General features: G+C 36.8%; 1 protein-coding gene across 1 annotated transcript in view; it reads left to right on the top strand.

The window, feature by feature from the left end:
- Window positions 1-22,021, top strand: part of LOC120776850 — a 31,662-nt gene extending 9,641 nt beyond the window's left edge. Inside the window, exon 2 of the mRNA XM_040107886.1 lies at window positions 18,074-22,021. Within this exon, the coding sequence (XP_039963820.1) occupies window positions 18,297-20,111 (1,815 nt within the window). The 5' untranslated portion in view covers window positions 18,074-18,296 and the 3' untranslated portion in view covers window positions 20,112-22,021. The remainder of the gene's footprint in view (window positions 1-18,073) is intronic.
- Window positions 22,022-25,792: the final 3,771 nt, after the last annotated feature.

Here is a 25,792-nt window from a genome sequence, read left to right on the forward strand (position 1 = left end):
GTGGCACCCTGCTTCTGTGGAGACGTTTTTGCCGGCACTTCTACATATAGAAATCATTTAATTATGTATATAAAGGGTGGCCCATGCATTGTATTTCTTTAGTTCTTGTAATTGTATAGTGCCATTTTGACTTATCAGCTCAGTGGGCGATACTCACAGACACTCTATATTGCCGTTAAACGGTTTACTATGCTGCTGGAGTGTTGGTTGAGCAGCCGCCTTAAAAAGAATTTTGTGCATTTTTAAAATAAACCACCACCATGATCAGGCTGTATGTTTTCATATGCTAAGGAACTTATCAGCAATAACACTCATTTTTTCTGAAACAACAAGCAGATACGCATACACACGTAAAATATTCCATAAATACATGTATGCATATGTATGTACGTATAAAAATATGGACAAGTCTTCGAACATCTGACAAATTTTTATGTTTCCACGTAACGGGTTTTTCAATAGGAGCGCTATAAAAGTTATTATTAAAAGTACATTCGATGCCGTTATATATGGAACTCGATTTCTTTTGCATGGCCACCACGGGCAAGCTTGCAGAAGTCCAGATGCTGAACCCGATTTTCGACGGTTTTCAAGCATAAATCGGCCGATGCTGTTGCAATTTAACGTTTGATAATCGTACGAAGCTCATCAATTGTCGCTGGCTTCTTGGCATTGACCATAGACTTGACGTAGCCACACAGGAAGTAGTCTAACGGCGTCAATTCGCACGACCGAGGCAGCCTATTGACTGGACTATTTCGTGAAATAACACGTTCACCAAACTTGGTTTTCAATAAATCGATTGTGACATTCGCTGAGTGGCGTGTGGCGTCGTCCTGTTGGAACGAAAAATTGTCCAAGTCCATATCATCCAATTCGGGCCAAAAATATTCGGTTATCATTGAGCGGTAGCGATTCTTATTCACAGTAACGTGCCGGCCTTGATTATCACGGAAGAAGTACGGCCCAATGACGCCGCCGGCCCATAAACCGCACAAAACCGTAATTTTTTTGGCTCGCAATGGTGACTCATGGAGTACGTGAGGATTGCTGCCTGACCAACAACGCATATTTTGCTTCTTGACGAAGCCACTCAGGCAGAAATGAGCCTCATCGCTCAGCCCAATTCACGAACATACGACGATTTCGGTGGCCGAGCGGCTTCAGTTCTTATGCCAATTTTATCATGTAGGGATGTAGCAAAGATCTTTTTGCGAAATTCGCCACAACGACGTCACAGAGATGCCCAAGCCTTGAGAACGACGTGTGAGAGACCGATTTGGGTCTTCCTCAATTGATGCGCTAACGGCAGCAATATTCTCGACTTTTGACTCACTGGCACGGGAACATTTTGTACTGCGCCTGTGGATTTTAAATTTTTCTACTAGACGCTCAATTGTTGATCTGACAGAAGGAATATGACGACCATAAATTGGACGCAACGCTCTTAAAGTTGCAGCCACTAATTCCGAATTTCGGTAGTAAATTTTAATAATTTCGATGATGAAATGGCAAACCTTACTGAAGTGAAATGTCAAAAGAGCGGGGGAAAAATGGCGTCGCTTGCTGTCTCTATTTGTAGCGTCTTTATAGAAAAACCTGGTCGTTTTTATCTTCATCTATCCATACGTGGGCGCTGAAAGTTTCCGAAGGAGTGTCTTAGAGTGACTAATACGCCACATATCCATCCATTATACCAACTTAACTTTCTTGATTACATATTTTTTCATCAACAAACAGGAGTTTAGATATACCTAAAGTTTAGAAGCGCGCCTGTATGTAGGCAACACCAAAATTTCTGTACCATTTATTCTATATTGTATTATTATCATGTGTCATAAGTCCTTCCAAAATTTTACTTTTTTCAGCAAGAAGTGGACACACTATGCACACAGTTGTCGAAGTCTTACTTGGTTACATATGTTACATATTTTACCATCAGCAAACCTTGTTAGGCGTTTAGATATACATACCTGCATTTTCGAACCGCGCCTATATGTAGGCAACACCAAATTTACTGTATCATTTATTCTATGTTTAGGTGGATACCGCATTATGGGTCATAAGTCCTAAGGTCACAATGCTTTAGTCTAATTTAAATAAAAAATAATGGAAACATATTTAATAACCAAAGAAATTAAAAATTAAAACCGAACAAACACGAGCCTCACTGAGCAACACACATTTAACAATATATTTTCTATTTACTTATGTATACACGCCATGTCCTCGTGTTGATTGTGTTGCATGCATTTAAGTGGACTACTTGAAATTTATGAATGTGCTATGTACTCGAAACATATGCATAAATACATACATATGTATGTTTATATGCAATTATGTAAATATACTATGTGCGAGTATATTATGTCTGTGCGAGTAAGTAGACGGCGATGAGTTTCCGAATGGCACTGAAGGAAGCCTGTGCGCAATGGGAATTTTTATGGGTGACGCTGTAGCACATAGACCAGCCGTGAGCCTGCCATACAAAGGCATGCCCCGGTCCCTTATATGCGCATACAACGCTATCAACAAATTTATTTATATGTGTGCAGTTCATCATAATATCTTTGTGTTTATGGCTATACATATATAGATACATAACAGTTCCTTTGTTGTTACAAGTAGCGCACACACATCCATACATGTGAGTCTGATATGTGTGTTGGCGTGCGTGCGACTTGTGTCAGTCAAGAGGCAACGCCAGTCAGTCATAGATGTAAAAATACTAATTTCAGATAGCTGAAGGATGCGCCAGTGTCATCGGGCGACATATAGCATGTGATGTGCATGTGTGTGTGTGTGTGCGTTCAAGTACTCGCCCGAGTATGACTGCAGGCCACTTTTGTGGCAGAAAAGGGGCAAATATGCAAGTTTGCGCATTTTGCAGTTTCCTGCAAAGACGTCAAAGGTTAAACGCGCTTTTATGTCGAACCATTTGCTTGCCGACACATCCGCACGCACTCGTATACAACCTTTTCGCAAACATGTATTCCAATTTTGTTGCAACGCTGCGCCTTTGCGACAATGCCCGAGTGCCAATCGATGCCTTGGGGCATAGTTTGCAAAGTAATTCTGCTGGAGCCATATACTTGTATTACAGTATATGCGCATCTAAATATAACCATTTGTACGCATATTATATAGTACATTCAGTCAGTCGGTGCACATATGTACATATATAGTATAAGAGGATACGGAGCCGAATGTTTTCCCCACACAGAGTCTCCTTTCCTAAAGCGCTACCATTTTACATCGCTCTTGTATGTGCGTAATGTGAATACTGATGCGAATACACCTGTATGCGTTTGCTTTGGGCGTCGAATGCAATTTTCATTTTATTATAAACCGTCTCAGTCACGCACGCACATGCCATATTTATTGCTACTATTTACATATTTCTTTACTCATTTATATACTATATACCATGAATAATTTTCGACGCCTCTCCTTCCATATCCCACTATATAGTACACTCATCGGATAGTTTTTATATCCAGCGCTGTTGTGAGAGTTTCCGTTTGGCCACAGTTTGTCGCCGGCGAAATTTAATGATGACGAGGACGATATTACAGTTGTGAGTTGTAAGTGGTTATGAAAGTCGTCTAGCAGCTCGCTGACAATAGTTACACACTCATTTACATCTCTATATCCATTGTATGCCTTGCATTGTAAAGGGTGGTCCAATATTTACAAAGCAATTTAATTCCCTTGTAAAGTCCATTATATGTATGTATATACAGTTATAAGTACTCCTAGATTATGCTAAGCTTCTCCCTAAAGTCTATCAACATCTTATTAACTTGATGCGGAGGTAGATAGTAGATCATAATGTTACTATAGACTTCTTGAGCTAATTTATTTATAGAATATCCTTATCCTATTCATGTAACAGCTGATCCAAGCAGAGGTACATTTTTTTTATAGCCTTTTTTTGACAGATCCCGCGTGAGTCGTGTCAAGCTGTCATGACATTTTTTCAGTATTGTTTGGCATTTCATTATGGAAAGACTCACACCTGAACAAATTTTACAAATCGTTCAACTTTGATACGCAAATTCACGTTCTGTAAAGAATGTTTTTCGCGCGCTTCGCTCAACTTATGGTCCACATAATCGGCCTACTGAGCGTACTATTTGCAACATCATCACCCGTCTTGAGACCCAGCATTCATTATTGGATAATATTCGACCCAATAGATCACATCCAGCACACGGTGAAGAAAATATAGCAGCCGTAGCTGTACACGACGTCCGCAGCAACTCGGACTGACGTATGGAACGACTTTACGTCGAGATCTTAAATTGAAAACGTATAAAATACAGCTTGTCCAAGAACTGAAGGTACTCGACCTTGCCAAGCGACATCGCTTCGCTCTAAGGGTTTTTGAGAAGTTCCAAAAAGATCCGACGTTTTCGAGCTAAATTTTGTTCGATGATGAGGACCATTTTTGGGTCATTGGGTATGTAAACAAACAACATTGCTACACTTGGGACAGCAGCCTGCAGAGATTCAAGAGTTTTTATTTCATCCACAAAAAACAACGGTTAAGTGGAATCATCGGTTTCATATTTCTTCAAAAATGATGCAGGTGACAACGTAACCTTCAATGGCGACCGTTATCGCACCACGATAACCGATTATTTGATGCTTGAAATTGAAGCTCGTGATCTTGGCGACATTTATTTTCAACAAGTCGGCGCCACTTTCCACAAATCGCATCAATCAATGGATTTATTAAGTTTCGGTTAGCAGCTAATTTCACGTTTTGGTCCTGTCGATTGGCCACCAATATCGTGACACCGTTAAGCATTTTCTTCAGGCCTGGAAGAAAAACATCACGCGTGTCTTTCGCCAGTTACCTGTCGAAATGCTCGAATGAGTCATCGAAAATCCGACTCAATGCATGAACCATCTGAGACGTAGCCGCGGCCAACATTTGAAAGAGAAAATCTTCAAAAAATTAATGCCAGAGAATGCTCTTTCGAATGACAAAAACGTTCTCAATTAAATTTAAATTGTCATTGTATTTTCTTTAAAAAGTAGTAAACCCCGAAATGGATCACCCTTTATTTGAAAGGGTTGCGAGAGTGGTATATGTAATTTGAAATATGTTATATTTCTATTCAAAATCGTTTAGGCTTCTTATCTTTTTATTAGTCAGATCTGTTTTCTATCTACTAACATAGGCCCTCGCAATTTCCTTTATAATGTGCGATTTCGAAAAATGTTATTGACATTTACTTTTTCATGTGTATTCGATTCCCAATAAATTGCTTTCGTTTTAGTGTTTGTTCATTTGAATATTGCTAAATATTATCACGTGGTAATATCCGGCAGGTGCTAATTGTTGAATTCGTCGTGAAGAAGCAGACGCGAAATTACGTTTTGCTGATACTGAGAAGACAGACGTCGAATGCGTGAAGCGCGTGTGCGCAAAATATAATTTGGGATGCATTTGAATTCACAAACTAATTTGCCTTCCCCTAGAAAGGTTTAATGATTGTTATATAAACACAATTATCTGTTGAGGTAAGAGTTATGTACTGCGACGATCGAGCCTACTTTCAACCGAGTACCAGCTGTTTTGTGACGTCACAGAGTATCGTTCAGAGCTACTCCAAAATTTTGGAGAGTGGCGTACTAGAACTATATACAGATTTGTTAGCCTAAAAAGTGGGCCTTGTGTTTGAAAAATTCCTTAATAATAGGCGTATAGACCAGAATAGCCTCTTAAGCAACTGAAAATACCTGAATAATATGCAACTTATCGGGAATGCCAAATCGCAAATCCAGTGCACTCTGTAAACACAGTATTTATAACTGTAAACGCATGTGTGTGCAAATAACAATTTGAATATGTATGTATGTATGCTTATTAATATATGCCTTGAAGCGCAGAATATTTCTTTGGCATAGACCCAAGTTTTGCTGTGCGGCGCGCTTTCAAGCCCATTTTAGGTTTGTTTGGAATTTCGTAAAGCGGACGACACTACTAATGTCGTAGAATTATATGTAATGATTGTATTATACATGTGTGTGTGTGTGTCTAAAGTAAAAAATTCTTTTGTCGGTGAACGGTTTCAGTATTTTTTCGATAAAATTTAACCTTGGACTTGGGTTGGAATGGTTTTGCCTTGTCGCTTCTGTGTTGGAGTTTTCAGCACTTGTTGTTGTTGTTGTTGTAACCAACTGCCTATATACAAGACCAAGTTGCAAGTTATGCGTCATTGTGCACCATGCAATTTAACAGACAATATGTGCTAAATACATACATACATACGTGCCTCTACAAATGTGAATAAGGCGGTGTGCAGCAAAATAGAACCACTTTAACATGAAATGTTTCGAAGTCTCTCGTAGCGAACAAGAGTTCAAACTACATATATGAAGTTCCCCTCGGGGTTCGCACCTTAATTCATGTCTATCTGTCGGCATTTATATATCTATATATTACTATAATGGCGCAAAAAGGGGCAACAATAATATAATTTACGACAAGTACTGGATGGAAATAATTGAAAAGTATTTTCCTGGAAAACTTTCATACTTGCTTAATTTTATTATTGTTGTATATCTCTGTATATGTATGTACTTGGCAAGCCGAGTACGTGTGAAGTAGTGAACTGCATTTGAAAGCGTTGATCCAACGCGCTTGTGACTCCATGACTAATAGATACCACGATGTATTCATCGCCCTTAATTTTATTGCTTTTGTTGTCACATATAGTTCAAATAACAGTGAATTATGGATTTAATGTAATAACGGTAATAATTTCACTTGCAAATTAAAACAGTCTACTGCGGGAATAATTGTATACAAAAACTAAACGAAAAAACAATCTTTCAGTGAATAAAAAATTGAAATTTTACCATCAATCAACAGCTCTAATATTTCTTGAGTGAATCCCAGAAAATAACGTTCGTATTGAACTACTATTATGACATACTGCTGTGAGCAAAAAATAGTAAGACTTTTTAATTTAAATTTCGCGTGAAAACCCATTCGTCGATTGGTATGACTGTCAGTGACATCTATGCCAAATGTCACATCAAAATTATCATTAGTGCTTAGTATGCACCTGTCTTTCTGAAGACCATAAAGTGCATTCGGCGATTTTTACGATGAGTGAAATTATTCAACAAAGAAGTTACATTAAATTTTGTTTGCGGAATCAAATTTCTGGTGCCGAAACGTTCAGAATGTTGGAGAAGGCCTTCGGTAGTAATTGTTCTTGTTTGCTACAAATTATCTAAAAATTGGAAACCCGTTGGCCATGAAGCACGTCCAGGACGACCATCAATATCAACTGAAGATCAACATGTCAATAAAAATAAAGAAATTGGTGATTGAGAATCGACGATGAACAGTCAGAGATCCTACTGGCATCTTTGGAATATAGGAGGGATCAGTGAAAATCATTTTAAAATATCCTTTGGGTTTAAGATTCGTCACGGTTGGTTGCAAAATTACTAAATTTTTTCGAAAAACAGCTTCGCGTTAACATCTGTGAAAAAATGCTTTCCGACTACCGGGATGTCATGAAACATATTGTTACTGGCGATTAGTCTTGGATCTATGCTTACGACCCGAAAACAGATAATCCATCGGCCGAGTATCGAAAGGTGAGCCAAAGTCGAAAAAACCATGTCAGATTAAAACTCAAGCTTTTGTTGACAGTTTTCTTCGATTATCGAGGTGTGGTGCACCGAATTCCTTCCGGGCGGCCAAACTGTCAACAAGAAATACTATTTGAGTGTTATGCGTCGTTATTCGAAAAAAGGGGCCGGAATTATTGATCGACAACTCTTGGTTTTTGCACTACGATAATGCAATATCGCGTACTCCATTGATTCTTAGTAAGTTTTTCGCCAAATTTTCATCCAATATCGTGCCGCAACCTCCGCAATTCAAACGACCGCTTCGGGAAAACTGTTTTGAGTCAACTGGAAGCCATTAAACGTGTATCGCTATTCCTATTTGTTGGCGCTTAGTAAAATATGTATTGCAAGAGAATTTAGTTAGAATTTTAACAACAGAGAAACTGAAAGACCCTTAAGCTGTTTCGTGAATACCCCTCAAAAGGCAGTCTTTGGATAGATCTGAATGTCGCCGGAAAGCGTAAGTCAAGTGAAGTTCAAAAGAGGGTCGTATATTTAAGGAAACATTGAGCTTCGAAAATTTCTAATAACCTTTGCTATTACAATCACTTCTTTTAAGCGATACAATAGTTGTTGGTCTCCTCTTCCATGTTGTACCATGTCATTTGCAGAGCAGGCGAATAAGGGCATGTTCGACTAATTGCTAGGCAAACGTTATGCTGACCTGCTTTGTAGGAGGGTGTCCTATGAATCAATAGTAACAGTCTCTTAGAATGAAATTTTTTGTGTTTTGTGGGTGAGTCTTGTGAGCCTTTTTACATGCCCATAACTTTTCTTTTAACTTTTTGAAACACGCACGCAAACTTACTCGAATTCAAACCGACAGGAGGGTAGTTTGACAGCCTAGTATTTACTAGTTTCAGTATTTCCACGACCAAGTCAGTTCATTAAAGGTCAAGAGTGTGAAGTGAACTGTTTTGGTTGCGTTCTTTATGTTAGAGACGTCGCGTTACGTGTGAACTTCTATGTTATTTGCATACAAAGGGAAAGGTAGACATTAAAGCTTGCCGCACAACGTCAATGGTGCGGGAGGTTGGTCTCCATGGGTTGAAAGGGGTGAATGAACGTAATGCAAAAGAGTTGGCTGAAATTAATAGCGCGTTATAGAACCGAGTGTGCCATGCGTGTAAAGTGATCTGAGCACAATTAAAAAAAAGTAAGAAAAGTTTTTCAAATAGTATTTATTGTTATTGTTTTATACTGAGATCGCATTACTTCTAATTAAGGGGTTACATGGGTTTACGGGTTTCAAAAAATCGAAATTTTTGGATTGTCTTATTAAATTCTACAAAATCTCTAGAATATTGTCTTAAATTTTCAAGTTGATTCGAGTTCAATTTTCGGAGATACGGCCTTGAGAACTTGTGCGCTCGAGTGCGTCGCCTTTAACAGCATTTTTCTCGAAACTGTGTCTTTGAAGTCGGTTGGCGAGATTTCTCGAAAACTACTCAACCGATCTTCATGAAATTTTACACAGACCTTTGAGTCACAATTCTTAAAGACTTGGACGAAGGATTAGTTTTTCGATTACAACTAATTGAAAAAAAAATGTCGCGAAATTTAAATTTTTTCGAAAATTTTCTGCCAAAAATCCAATTTTCATTTTTTTTTCGTCCAAGTTCTAAATTAAGGTTCTTACTAAAACACGCATTTCTTCACTTTAAATGATCCTGTAAGGAGTTATCCTGCCAACGCGAGCGCATCTTTTTTCCGAGGGATCACCGGAAATGGCGTCGTAAGGCCAAGTTTAAAATATTTTTTCCAAATCTTTCAGAATTTCTTTGTTAATTGTGTATGTTTGTAACAATAAAAAAATCTAATAAATATATAATATGATTTTTTATATGAGAAAAAAATTTTTGAAAAACGGCTGATTTTTACCCGAGAAACCCCATGTAACCTCTTAAGAGAAAATGTGTTTTAATATTTCTTTTTGTTAAGCGATAAACATCATAACAAACAATACAGAGAAACAAGGCAATAACATGAGAAATATTTTAAATCTTCATTTCGCTTTTAAAAATCAAGAGTCACCCATATCGACTCTTTGAGTCAATGCGGGAAGTTGTAGTTTTGCTGGCTGAATATTGGAAATAAATTATATTTAAGTAGGGTTCATCGCCTTTATTTCATCATGTTGCTTTGTTATTGTAAACTTTTAAGGATTGCGTGCAGTAGAAATGAATGGGTCAATATTTCTTTCTAGCTTCAAGTGTGCCTTGACGTCTGCATACCACTTGTATATATTGCCTTCGAAAGAAATTTGTTAAATAATTTATTTTTTGATAATTAAACAAATACAAGTGAGTCATTGACCGACCAGCCTCATGCCACATGCAAAATACAAACACTTGAATGAAAATAATCTTTACATACATACATAAGTGCCGTACATATAAGCTATATTTTATAAAATAAGGAAATATATAATATGTACTTGGGCTCTTAAACGAATAACCGGAAAATCGCGATTTGACGAATGTTGCTCTGTAGTGGTCGCCAACGAACGGTTAATCGTATAGTCGACGGCTTAAGACTATCCGCATACTGCAAAGCGAATATCATTATTCGAATAATGTCCTATCTGTACAACAAAAATTCCGCAAATATTTTAAAAAGGGGGAACGCTTCCCAAAAAATTGAAAAAAGAATCTTTTTATTTTCGTGTGATATTTTTAAATTTGGAAAAAAAAAATTAGTGTTTTTTTTTTAATTTCAGACTAGGTGTGTCTCTTAAGATAACTTAAATATTGACTGTGGTATAAAGTCAATCGGGAGTTTAAAAATCTCTATATTTGGTATACATATGTGAACTAGGAAAAGCACTTCCCGGATTTTTTCCATTTTAGACATAAGAGTGGTATTCTGGTCCAATTGCCTAAGATAAAAAAATGTAAATCATTTTTACTATTAATTTTTGATATGACACTGTGGTTTAGATGTCGATGATGTAGATATAATATGTGAGTAAAGAAAAAAATTTAAAAGAAAATCGAAAATTCGTCGAGTTACAGGCCCATGGATTAGGGCCTGCAAAACAAACAGTGCTTCCTGGTTGATATGATTCCAACCCTTGTAGTGATCTGAAATAATTAAAATGAAAAAATTTTCATTTCACATCACTATCGGTTTGATCTTTGCCAAAGAAAAACAAAAGCATTTGGTCGACATGAAAAAATATATTTCTTATTTTTTCGATTTTTTTTAAATTTTTTAAAGGCCGAGGCTGCGTTTTAAGTGAGATGTATAATAAAATTTTTTATTAAATTTCAAAGGAATTGGTTCAGTAGAGCAGAGTCGTCATGGCAATCATATTATTGTCGGTTTCCTCAAATTTTTAGACTAGTAATACTAGAACGCTATAAACAGAAAAGATCTCTTCGAACTTTTATATTAAGACAAAATAAGAAGAAAAATAAATATTTTATATAAAAAATACAGTGTGTTTAGTTACCTCGCCCCCTGATCGCCCGTAAATAATTTTTCCTTTAAATTTTTTTTATCTTTCTGTTTCCAATGAGTTTCAGTTTACTAAGACTGTGTTTTCCTTTCAAAATTTATTGACCCTATACGAATATTTGTCTTTTTTTTTGTTAAAAGTTCGTTCGAAAACAAAAAAGTCTCACCAGAAGCCGCTGTCATGAGCAATATGTACATACATATATGAATGTGTTTATGTATAAAAAGCGAAATACTTCAAAATACAAGTGTTGGAGAAATTTATGATCGTGTTGAATTCCGATGCCAAACATGTTTTTTGTATTTAAATTACGATTTGATCGTCTGTAGTAAAAAAGCAAGAGTGGAAAGTAAATGTATGTACATATATGCGTATGCACATACTTATGTATACTAGAGCAAGTCGATTTGCAGGCGGGCAAAATATCGAAAAATCTCAATTTGCTGGAAACGTTCTACGGATCATTCAGAATAACTTTGCCAAAGAGACGATTGGTCTAAACTCAGCTTCGAGCCAGAGTTTGCTAAGGCAAAATTTTTTAGCTATTGTACAAATTTGTTGAAATATTTCAATGAAATTTAATATGATGGTGCATTTTGATATTCTCTAGATCATTTGTCGGAATCGGGAAGATCGGACAACTATATCACATATCTTCCATACAACCGATTTTTCAGAATTTTTAAACTTCGCCCTAAAAATTGCTTGTTGGAAACCGCTTTTAGACCATACTATTATTGCCAAAGTTGTTCAAAATGATCCGTGGAACGTTTTTCGAATACACAATTTTATAGAAAAAACGACTCGCTCTAATGTATATATGCATATGTATGTATATATGTATATCAATTGGTTAACATTTCTCCGCAGATTTTGTTTGACGTTAATGGATAGTCTTATACTCATACGTTAATTCCCGTTGACACACTCGGTTGCCTCCACTTGGCCAAATTCCCACGCACAGTGTCTTATTTAAACATTTGTGTGCATATATACATATATACAGCGGCGTAGCTAGGGTGGCCGAAGGGGGCCGTCGCCCCGGGCGCAACGTCTTGGAGGCAGCAAAACGATCTTCACTGTTTTTTAATATTCAGAAAAATACTTCAACAAATTTTTTTACAAAATTTATTATAAAAGACAAAGAGTTGTACACTCACAATGTAATAATCTGAATAACAATAAAAAATATTAATTTTTACTCGAATACTCTTCAGTATTTGAATTTGTCTTATACATATCTTTCTTAAAAGTAGTGATAGAACTTAAAGATGCAATTTTCTAGCTTTGATCGCTGCAAAATCACATATCATATCATTGTAATTTAAAGTTGAAGCAAATTCACATTCTATTGAGAGAATCGCAAGATTGGACAGTCTACTCTGACTCATGCTCGATCTCAAGTAAGATTTGATCAATTTAAGTTTGCTAAAAGATCTTTCACAAGATGCAACTGATACAGGTATACTGAGTAGTATTCTTAAAGCTGTCGCCAACGTCTTGTAGGCTTCCAGTCCCATTGAAGAAAGGTATAACAAAACTTTTTCTGGCGAAAATCCAATTTGTTCTTCGTTTTTCTTCGCTCTCTTAAATAAAAGTAGGACGTCTTGGATGTCACTGTATAAATCTTCGTTATCCAAGTCATCTGGATAGGACTCGGCAAGTTGCTGGCATTTTTCTTTAATTTTTGACGAGTTTGTCATTGTATGAGTCTCTGGTTAGTTCTATAATTTGTTCAAAATCACAAAGAAAACCAAAACGGTCATTAAGCTTTTCCAAATTGGTGAAACGGGTGGATATTTCCATTGATAGCTTATCCAGAATTTCGATCATACAGCGACGCATTTCTTCTTCTGAATTCAAACCAGCATCTTCAGATATTTCCCCAGACATATTTCGCTTCTTCCGAATTCTCTTGATAATAGTAACACCCCACTGTTCGCACTTATTTTTGGCTTTGACTTCTAGTTCCTAAATTTTATATACTTAATATTGAAGATATTTTGTAAAAATTCACTTTTGTTCGAACCACCTAATGAAACTTGTAGGTAGGTAGATAAAGGGGACGGCAAAACATCCTTGGCCCCGGGCGCCCGAAGTTGTAGCTACGCCACTGTATACGAACATATGTTTAGGGTATATGGAGTATAACACCTAAGTAAATATATAAATGTTGAATTTAGCAAAGCAACAACAATACACATTTGTTCGAATGCGAGTAATGCTCGCGCTTGGTGGCGCTGAGCGCTTCGACGCGAACGCATGAACATGTGGCATGTATAGAATGTGTAGTATGTATGGTATATGTATGTATGTATATAGTGTGAGCGAATGCTGCTGTCTGTTAGAAATGTGTTTATAGTGGTTTTGCTATTTTTACGATTCGAATATGCATTTTGTTTGTAAGATGAATGCAATTAAATGAATATCTTTATCAATGCACATTAGTAAACAAAGGAAACCGTTAAAACACCTGTAAGATTTGACCTTGAGGAGAAATACTGGTAGTGCGACTTCGCATCATTTAAGTTGCATTCATTCTAGATATCTAGAAATAAATATTATCAAACGTTTGCAGTGCGCACTGACAGCACTTTCCTCCACTGGCATTGAAACTGTTAAATAAACTAAAAATAGTCAAAGTATATTCTATATAGTTAAATTCGTTCACACGACTTTGTTGTAGTGCAGCCACGACCACTTGTTTAAGAGACCATTGAAAGCAGCATCTGTATGAGTATGAAGCGAGAGCAACACTGCAGGCTCTCCCATTGGGAGATAGCTTTCATTCACTATTTTCATTCATTATCCATTCACTGAATCAGTGACGCTGATTTGCTTATTTAATGAATTAATTTTTCATGGTAAAGATATTTCCGTCGTCTTGTCATGGTATTATGACTTCGTACGAAAAACGTTCTTTGGAACTGAATGTAAATTCAGAATATTGTTTCCACTTTGATTTCAACTCGCTTAATATGAGTTTCTTATTAAAAACTTTCTTTGAAATGAATTTGTACTTATACATATTATACTTCCTTCTTTAATGACCCGTTCAAGGCTGAAACATCTCTGATCTTCATCATCCGGTGAGCTAAGCAGGATAGAAATTAAACGCTTAAGCAGATTTATAATGCTTTCAAGGCCCTTGGTCGCTTTAATATACATACATTTATATGAATTCTTCTGGTTTCAGCAAAGATTGTCTATAACAGTTCAAGTTTGATCCTTAACTTTCGATATTACCCATAGAACCGAACCTAACCGAAATTTTCTTCGTTCCTAAAAATAACAACTGCAAACTTTAAGGGGTTACATGGGTTTCCTTGGGTAAAAAACAGTATTTTTTCAACAATTATTTCTCAGAAAGAAAAAAATTAAATATTTTATTAGAATTTTTTATTATGGCAAATATACACTATTAACAAAGAAGTTCTGAAATTTTTAGAAATAAATATTAAACTCGACCATTTCCGGTGACCCGTCGGAAAAAAGATTCGCCCGCGTTGACAGGATAGCTCGTTACAGGATCATCGAAAAAGAAAAAAATATGCGTTTTAGTTAAAACCTTAATTTAGAACTTGGACAAAGGAAAAAAACTAAAAATCGGATTTTTGGCAGACATTTTTACAGCAAAATCCTTTATCCAAGTCTTTTAAAAATTGTATCTCAAAGACCTGTGTAAAATTTCATGAAGATCGGTTGAGTAGTTCTCGAGAAATCTTGTTAACCGACTTCAAAAACGCAGTTTCGAGATTAATGCTTTTAAAGACGGCGCACTTAGACGCACAAGTTCTCAAGGCTGTATCTTCGAAACTTTTACTCGGATCAACTTAAAAATTTAAGACAATAGTCTAGAGATGTTGTAGAATTTAATAAGACACTAAAAAAAAATCGATTTTTTAAAACCCGAAACCCATGTAACACCTTTACTTTCGATAGAACCGAACCTAACAGAAATTTTGTTTGGCGCTAAAACTATTAACTGCAAAAATTAAGTTTTCGTAAATATCTGGAACTCAACATAAATATATTCAAGCGCAGAACTTTTGTCGAACCCGTCATACTTATGTATATATGTACATACTTACATATCTCTTTATACGAGCTTGTACACTCTGCTTTAATAGCTCATTTGCCTGATAGTTCGCATAGTTCCAGTGCCGCTGCCGCTGTTGCTCTGATTATTGCTATTGAAATTGCCCAGATTGTTGTTGCTCGCATTGTTATTGTTGCTATTTGCGGCGCTGTAGCGGTCTATTGTTTTGTCGCCGCTGTCGTCGCGATATAATCTCTTCCATTTGACTTTGACACTGAATTGAAAGCGTCGTGCATTTCCTTCACGTATGTACACACATACTTATACACCTACGAGTACTTATCAACAAATATATAAGTTTGTCGATGCTGGCGCTTGATTTCCTATTGTGTGCCTCTGGCTGTTGTTCGTTTTGCTTTCCTTTTCTATGCTCGCTTAGTAAGGCAACAAAGTTTTATTTTGCCAGCAGCCGGTTTTGAGGAAAGTGCTTGCTGCACACTCCCACCACTTATTGGCCATAAATGTGTCTGTATGGGTGTGTGCGCGGATTTATGCACTCGGACAATTATTCGATAGTTTCAGGTTGCTAAATAAATATGAAATAGTTGCTAAAGTTGTTGCAAAGGTGTTTTTAGCTAGATGAAAGCTTTTATTTGGAATCGTTTTGTTTGAATGAAGGCTAAAGGCAGGGGGTTTTAAAGGATCAATAAAGGGTTAGTCTCACTCTAATAACTATAACTTTCTCGGCTAACTTTAAAGCGAACTTACGGATCCTTTGACATCGTACTCTTTGGTCGCGGGTACTACAGGGAAATTTTAAACACTTAATACTATTTACGATAATCTATAGTGTGCTAAATATTAGGGCTAAATAATCATTAACGTATAATTTCAACATCTGAAAGGCTATTTTGGCTTAAAAAACAATTGAGATTGCAATGGTGTTTTGTAGTTATGTTAAGTTTAGAAAATGAAAAATTTTTTTGTATACTTCTTCTTTACTGTCGTAGACACCACTTACGCGGTTTTAGCCGGGTTAACACCAGCGCACCAGTCGTTTCTTCTTTTTGCAATGTGGCGCCAGTTGGAGATTCCAAGCGAAGGCAGGTCCTTCTCCACCTGGTCTTTTCAATGGAGTGGAGGTCTTGCTCTTCCAGCGGGTGCTTGCGTCGAATACTTTCAGAGCTGGAGGAAGACATGACCTAGCCAGCGTAGCCGCTGTCTTTTAATTCCCTGATCCCATATAGCTCATCGTTCCATTGAATGCGCTATTCGCCGTGGCCAATGCTCAAAGGACCATAAATCTTCCGTAGAACCTTTCTTTCAAACGTCGTCTAATCAGATGTTGTCATCGTAGATGCCTTTGCATCATATAGTAGGACAAGTAATACTGGTTCCAAGATAGACAAATTTGTAACGACATCAAAGTTATGCCTGTCAACATTGATGTGGGAGCCTAGTCGCGAGTGCGACGACTGGTTGTTTGATGACAGGAGATATTTCGTCTTGCCCTCGATCACCACCAGACCCATTGGCTTGACTTGGCTTCTTTTTTCATTCTGAAGAAAGTAGAACTAACTCGCGCCGATCGTTGAGGCCAATGATTTCGATATATCTCATATAGATTTAGTTAGTTTACACAGCCGTATTAGTTTTGCGGGGATATCAAATTCAGACATAGCGCCATAGAGACAGCTTTATAATCGACGAAAAGGTGGTGGCGCATCGTGAATATCTGGTCGGTTGTTGATTTTTCAGGCCTAATGCCAAACTGATAAGGTCCAATCAGTTTGTTGACGGTGGGCTTTAATCTTTCACACAATACGCTCGATAAAACCTTATATGCGATATTGAGAGGGCTTATCCCACGGTAGTTGTCGCATATTGTGGGGTCTTTCCTTTTGTAGAATGGGCAGAGCATACTTAAATTCCAATCGTCGGGCATGCTTTCGTCCGACCATATTCTATAAAGAAGCTCTTCCGGAAATCCATCGGCCCCCGACGCTTTGTTGTTCTTCAGGCGGGTAATTGCTATTCGAACTTCTTCATCGGTCGGAGCAGACGTTCTCCATCCTCATAGATTAGAGAATCGGGTTCGCCTTCTTCTGGCGTTATGCTTTCCCTGCCGTTATATAGGCTAGATAAATGTTCCCTCCATAATTTTAGTATGCTCTGGGTATCAGTCATTAGATCACCTCTGGAGGTTCTACAAGAGTATGCTCCAGTCTTGAAACCTTCTGTTAGTCGCCGTATCTTTTCGTTGAATTTTCTAACATTACCCCTGTCGGCCAGCTTGTCAAACTCTTCGTACTCTCGGTCTCTCTCTTTTTCTATCTGCAAATGAGTCTCGCTTCCCTCTTCAACTCTCGGTATCTATCCCATCCCGTACGTACTGTGGCCGATTGTAGCGTTGCGAGGTATGCAGTATGTTTTCTCTCCGCTGCGACATGGTGCTCCTCATCGCACAAGCTGTTCTTTTTTTGTATTAGTTTGTTATTTAATAGTTATTTTATGTTCAGTAATTATATATAATTAAAGTGATTCATTAGCACGAGTAAAACAAAAACGATCCCCAAAACTGTGTGAATCATCTTCTGGTTGAATCTAAATTAGCAGCAGTTTGCAGTATGTACGAAATCCTGCTCAATTCCGGTATAATAGAACCGGCTATTGTGGTAATTCACAGCTCGAGTTGCTGGGTGAAGCCAGAGTGACCCTAGCGCAACTTCGTTTTGGGTATTGTAGCAGGTTAAACTCCTACTTATCCGGAATAGAGTTCCATTATGACACTAATCACCTCTTTGCATGCCTAATTGAACCAACTGTCTTAACTCCCCTCTTATATTTTTATTCGAGGTTCCTATATTATTTTTAATTCCACGTTTTAACCTGGTTGACTTTCCTATTTTCAGATTCCACTTCAACGATTCTGAAGACAATTGCATCAACACATAACGGGTGAACCTGCTCCTTTAGAATCAATTTAACACACCACTTTTCCGATGCGAGCAACGGCGCTAAGCTAAAATTCAATCCAAGTCACAAACAAGTTAGAGAATACTCCCCACGCAACTTCTTCATTATTTGAGACGCGACGAAATTTATGCCCGGAGTAGGTGCCGGGCAGTGCTGGACATGTTGGAACGTCGTCCCTTATGGGGATTAATAGTATTGTTGAATGTCTGCGTAGTGATATGGCGAATGCAGGAACCGGGCATGCTAAATGTCGAATACGACGGCAGCGGTGCGGGCAGCGCGAACTTACAGCAAAACTCAGACTTCGACGATTACGTGCCGCCATTGCACCTACAACGCCAACAACAGCAGCAACCACAGGTCGAACAACGGTCCTCAGTGTGGCGCAGAGGTGTCGCGATGCGCAATGCCATAGCACAACAACAGCTGTACGCCGGTAAACATCTACTAGCCGATAGCGCTGAGGCGAATGAAATCGCTGCCAAAGTAACGCGAAAAGCGGACGATAGTCTTCACAATAGCGGCCACAGTAGTAGTAGTAGTAGTAGCAGTACCAGTAGCAGTAGTAGTACGCATAGGTCTAGTACTAGCCATAAGAATAAGAGTCAACACCTATTTAACGAGCACACGACGAGTCTACGAAGTGTCAGCTCAGTTAAAAGTACGCCTTCACCGTTAGTCACAGCGGCAACACTGAAGAACACTGCAGAGTTGCAAACCACAACGATAGGCAATGCGAGAGCGTATAGTTTTCCACCGGATGACTTCCATCAATTAATCGATCTGCACGACTTTACGTACCTTATAAGCCAGAACAGCTGTAGTCCGGATGTGCAAGCACTAATCTTAGTGCATTCGGCGCCAGCCAATGAGGAGAAGCGACGTCTCATACGCGAGACGTGGGGCAATACCGATCAATTGCCACCCGTGAACGGTGTTATGCCATTGCGGATTATCTTTTTGATCGGTACCGTCGAGACCGAAGCGCTGCAGTTGGATATCGAGCGTGAGAATTTCGAAAACGGCGATATTGTGCAGGGTTCCTTTGTGGATAGCTACCGCAATATGACCTATAAGCATGTGATGGCTTTCAAATGGTTTCTATATAATTGTGCGCAAGCGCAAATTCTCATCAAAGTCGACGACGACGTCTACGTGAATACACCGCAACTACTCATCTACCTGGATCGTGCTGCTGTGAACGGTGATCTGGAAAATGTCGCCGCCGCCGCTGCCGCTGCTGCTACGGATGTTCAAGCCAGTGCTGCCATATCTCTACAACAAACCGCCGATAATGATAGAAAAGCTTTTGAGCATAATACTATTGCAGACACTAATAGTAGTAGCGGTAGTAGTACGAGCAGCAGTAATAATGTACGAAATGCTGCCGATGCCAGCGCTGCACACACACACACAAATAACACACAATTCAATGCTGCACAAATGATATTCCGCCATCCACACGATTTGCTGCTCTGCAAAACCAACATCAATGCTATGGTCAAACGCAGTTACCGCTCGAAATGGCGCGTCACAGCGCGCGAGTTCCCCGGCAGTTACTATCCGCCCTACTGTCCCGGCTATGCCATCATCTATTCGCCCGACGTGGTGCTAGCTTTATATAACGCCGCACAGGTGTCGACCTACTTCTGGATCGATGACGTCCACATAACGGGTGTTTTGGCGCAGAATCTGAGTATCGCCATCACAAACGCCGACCAATACATACTCTACGAAACTGATTGTGACAACTTGCTCAATGACACGGTGAATAGTGATGACGTGGAGTTCTTGTACGCCTGGCATTTGATCAATCCCCAGCAGGTGCAAAGGCTGTGGGAGATGTATGTGGCCAAAGCACACAGACACTTCTCGGCTGCTCCAACATCCACCAGCGCTGCAGCGCTGCACGCCGCCAAGCAGCAGACATCACCCCACCCGACTGACTACAATAAATATAAGAGCTACAGATAGTAACATTAACTCGTGCATATAAATTTACACACACACACACACACACACACACACATACAAGCACATTTGTCATAATACATATAAGTTCTTTAAGTTTTACTTTTTTATTACAACATTTTATTTTAAAATTAAATAAGAGAAATTGATTTTAGTTAGGATCTGTGTAAAGGCAGTACGTTTAAAGTAAACAACTTGTGTATATTCCAATGTGTGAACGTGTAAAATATGAAAGGCGCAACAAGCGTAATAAATCATGTAAAAAGCAAATATTCAATAAAATATTTATCTTATATATGTAAGTGACCATTCTGCACAAATTTCATATCATATAGTGCAAATGTTTAACATCAAAAATTTAGATTACATTTATATACACACATATATATGTACATATGTATGTGTGAAATGGATACGTTTGAGCTGTGCAAACGAGAACAATTCGCCAAAGGAGTACATGTGTACATACATATTTTGCGATCGGAATTGTAGAGCGAGTTTTGATTGAAGTTTTTAAAGCGCGCTTAGAAAAAGTAATTAAATGAAATTAGTTCAGTTGGTTTTATTAGGCATACATAATTTAATAAAAAAAGTTTATTTTTAAAGCAATGTATTTATGGTAATTTTAGTGAAATTGAAATAAATTATTTTTATTATAATAACTTTGAAGTTTAGTATGAATATATGCTTTATGAAAAGATATAATTTCGAATGTGTCTCATAGCCATTTAACTAGAATTCAATCTATAGTTTATACGCATACGTATATTGTATGAAAACGCTAGCTTAGCTTTCTTCACGTTTAGCGAGCTGTTGCGGTTATTGCAAGTAAAAGAACTATGTATATATTCTTTTGCAACTGCCGGAAATGGTTTAGAATCGCAAAAATTCCAGTATCGTAAGCAGAATGATTAATGCTTGTTATGGTGATTAAACTGGTGCTTGCATTTTTTTATCGATCTAGTCGACGCTCACAAATTAGAATTGCTAAAAATTATAATCAAAGTTGGCACTACATCAAAGTTTTTTTGTTATTGTAGTGGCAGAAATCTGCTCGAGTTGAGGAGGCATTTGCCGGGTAAAATCCGAGTCTGTTCCGATTAGGAAGTCTGGACTGTCTTGTGCTATTATTTACTTTGCCATTGGTGCAATTATATTGAATAGTTTTTTACTAAGCATATAAGCAATCTTCGTACTCTCCATATCGCTATTACTGTTTCAGTATAAATCAAACCTAAAAAACAAAGAAATAAACTTTATAGCCAGATTAGTTGTGAAGTTGTTGATTGAGCTTGTTTTATGCTTTCAAAATTTTTACAGAGAACATATCGATTCTCGCCTTTTTATCAGGAAAAATGTAAATATTACTGAAATTAGAATTTTTCAGTAATCAGAATCAGCTTAAAAATAAAGTGGTTCTAATTTGTGAGCGTCCACTGTATTTTGTTTTTCTTTGTAGTATATTTTGTGGACCGACGTACATAGCGAGTGACTCAATTCCGTATTTTATGAAACTTGCGAGGGACTTCTGTATATGTGTTTTTTTAGGGGTCTGTAAGAATTTCAAGCACTTCAGTCCGTGATCTATCAATATTATTTATTTTTGTAAAAGTGACTGATACTAACTTCCCATTTTGGTGTTTCATAAATTTTGCTTTCCAATACATACACGTACGTATGTATGTATATTTTATTGAAAAGAATGGAAATAGCAATCTGACATGTTGTCAAGGTTTTTTTCTTAAATTATTAATTAAAGTGCAATTTGAAAAAAAAAAAAAAAATGGTCTTAAAATTATTTCTTACTTAACAATATTACCTCCTCCAATTAAAAAGCGTACAGATTTTTAGTTTTGCTATAAAATAATACTTCTAATTTCCGCAAAATTCTCGTTTTATCCATAAATTTTTATATTTATAATTTTATTATACTACTAACTGTAATTTGAATATAAAATATAGTTTTTAATTTATCTCTATAAAAAATTTTGGAAACAGTAATATTTTTAATATAAATTTTATCGTAACTGTTCTTGGAAACACGCTCATAACATAATTTTAAATATTTCAAGTCAAAATACTCGTTCTGATCGTTTCATAAACTTGTTGTTATTCTTCAATTCCATAAAAATTTCATGAGTACTTGATCTTGCGTCATCGCCATCTTTAATTTTCGGTACGAATATTTGTGCAATTATGCAAATGATTTTCGGATAAACCCATTGCTTTCCCTTAAGGGAGGGGTTAGGTTTTCAAGGTAAAAAAAATTGCGAGTTTATTTCTTAAATGTAGATTGAGTAATCCCCCAGGGCCGGCTTGAAAAAAAAAACAATTTGCGGTGTTCACCATAACTCGGTTGGAAATTATCCGAAATAAAAAAAAAACAAGAAAAATTAGTCAAAATACAATCAAATCTTTCCCCCCAACATTCTCTGATAATTTTTTTTTCGTTAAAAAATTTTTGCCGCCCATTTAGAGTGTAAACTGTCATTTTCAACAACAATAATGTACAGAAGGTCCGAATAAAATTACTCAATCCATATTTAAGAAATAAATTCGCAAAAAAATACCATTTTTTTGCCTCAAACTACAATCGAAAAAGCTTGGCATGAATCAATGCTCACTATGGAAATTAACAAGTATCGTTATGTAGCCTTTTTGATCGTAAATTTACACATTATACACAAACAATGTTTTTTGTCCAATTTAAGAGCCCCTTCCAAACACAAATAGTTGTTACCGAAATGTAGAAGGCTAAGCAAAGCTAAAAAGCAGGTTCGGCCGACAAAGGGCCCTAACATTTTAACATATCAAATTAATTATATATATTTGCTTAATTTTATGTATTTCTAAAATTCGAATTCAAACCGCACTCGCAACATTTTGAGTGTCTCACTATGGCACGGATATGTTCATGTGCCAATTCAAAAAATATTTAAAATGAGAAAAATACACTCGTAGCTGTCAAAAGCGTTATGGTCGATTGACATACAACTTTCCACGCTTTGCGTGACAAATCATACTTTAACAACGAAGCGAAGAAAGCAAACGGTATGGCAGAATTAACGCTTTGCTTTTAGTTTATTCTGGAAAACGCTTTGCTCTCAGTGTTTCTTTTTTAATAAAAATGGCGACTACTGCTTGACAAAGCTTAGAATGTTGAGAACTGATAAACATTTTGTTTCGCTTTGCTTTGCCTCGATGTGAACGCACTCATACGAAAGTATACAATGAACTTTTCCGTCACATGACTGAAGCAAAGCGAAACCAAAGCTATGTAAATCAGCTTTTAAACTCCTTCCGAATAGATGAAATTAAAACAATACCACTATGATATTTTTATATATGTATATAGACAGATTGCAGTGTAACTTTCTGTGTTTTTGAGTTATGACATTCTTGTGTCGCACAGCAAGCGATATGCACATAATTTTCATTAACTTGAGTTTTACTTATATAACTTACGTCTTACTTGTACTTACGTGACTACGTTTTATTATTTATAAAAATGTCTTGGTTTTAAGTGAAATGTTAAGCAGAGATATACAGTTGAACTGATGCAACTCATATGTACCAAAATAATCTTAGATTTCTTATATCATAAAAATATACATACAAGCCATACATATGTATGTACATCCAGAAATTGGCGCAAGCATTGAAAGTCTTATAGAGTAAGTCGCGTACAAAAAAGTGAAAATAATATTTAAGGTGGAAGTTTGCACAATATCCTGACATATACATACATACATATTTAGCAAAAAAAAGATAATTAAATAAGGAAACGAAATTTTGCGAACCTTGTAATGAATCCAGATGTACAAGTATGACAAAATTAAGATATAATGCATAGTATATTTATACAAAAGAGAGTAACTAAAAATCAAAGTCTATTCAAATTATTATTTTTAATTGGATAACAAATGATCAAAGTGAGTAAATAAATAAGTAATTATAATAAATAAATTATATACATATGTATATGCATATGATTGACTTATTGTAGATTGTTTGTAAAATTCCAATATTCTATTGCATAATAAAAATATTAGAAATATATATATACATACATATGTGGCTGAGAGAGTAGGAATTATGTAACTAGGGTCTAAAAAAATGAGTGTAACTCCAATAATGAAACTTTAATTTATGTGTATAGCAAACCTTGGAGCCAACTTTTCATAAAAATATAAAAATATACACACACATACACACATATATATACCAAATCCATTTAATTTAATTATTGTAGACAACTAAAAGAGCGCAAGTGTTTTGTTTTCCTTTTGTAAAAGAAAAACTGATCTATATGTATGTATACATGTGTATGTAGTACTTGTATTTTGTTTTAATTTGTATATTTATGTAATTTATCATTAATGAAAGTTGCGGTGAAACATTTGACGTGACGTGATACGGTTGCGACCCCCATACCAAGAAAATGATAACGAAAATCGAAGCACCTAATCAGGTATCTATATACGATAGGCAATGAATGTAAATGGAACATAAATACTTACCGTTATGCTTGTACACATTGTATGGTAGAATTATGTAAAAGTATTAAACCAAAACAAAAAAATAAATAACAAATTTTGTATGAAGTTGTAGGTTATATAAGAACTTTATTATCTCAGTTATGTTATTTTTTAATTTTTTACATATGAAAATATAAATAATTCACTAGTTTTGAGAATTGATCGAATAAAAATTCAATTGAAAAGAATATATATACATGAATAAAAGCATAAAGATGTATTTAAGTGGTCTTTCATTAAAAGAATTAAAGTGTTTGTGGCAAAGCAGAATTTGGAACCTCAAGAGTAGCTGAAAAAACTGTAGTAATAACGCTTAATAAGTGGCTTACAAAAGTATTTTTTTATTATAATAAAACAAAAACGGTTTGGGATAACAATGATCAATCGTCGCTTGCCTGTTGGCATATACCATAGACTTGACGTAGCTCCATAGGAAATAGTCTAACGGCGTCAAATCGCACGATCGAGGCGGCCATTTCGTGAGATAACACTTTCACCAAACTTGGTTTTCAATAAATCGATCGTGACATTCGCTGTATCGCTAGTGGCGCCGTCTTTTTGAACCACATATTGTTCAAGTCCATATCATCCAATTCGGGCCAAAAATATTCGGTTATCATTGGGCGGTAGCGATTCCCATTCACAGTAACGTCCGATCTTGATCATCACGGAAGAAGTACGGCCCAATGATGACGCCGGCACATAAACCGTACCAAATCGTAATTTTTTCGAGATGAAATGGCGACTCATGGAGTACGTGCGGATTGCTGCCTGACCAATAACGCATGCTTTCCTTATTGACGAAGCCATTCAACCAGAAATGACCCTCATCGCTGAAGATGAATTTTCGATAAAATTCGGATTATTTTTAAGTTGTTGCTCAGCGCAATTCAGGAACATACGCCGATTCTTGTGGTCGAGCGGCTTCAGTTCTTGCCTCAGTTTGATCTTGTAAGGAGATAGGTCAAGATCTTTTCGCAAAATTCGTCACAACGATGTCAGAGAGATGCCCCACTCTTGAGATCAACGTGTGAGAGACTGACTTGGGTCCCTTCCCCAGTCGATGCGCTAGCGGCAGCAATGCTCTCGACACTACGAGCACTTCTATGTCTCACTGGCACGGGAACATTCTGTACTGTGCCTGTG

This window comes from Bactrocera tryoni, chromosome 5 (genome assembly GCF_016617805.1).
Source record: "Bactrocera tryoni isolate S06 chromosome 5, CSIRO_BtryS06_freeze2, whole genome shotgun sequence".
NCBI lineage: Eukaryota > Metazoa > Arthropoda > Insecta > Diptera > Tephritidae > Bactrocera > Bactrocera tryoni.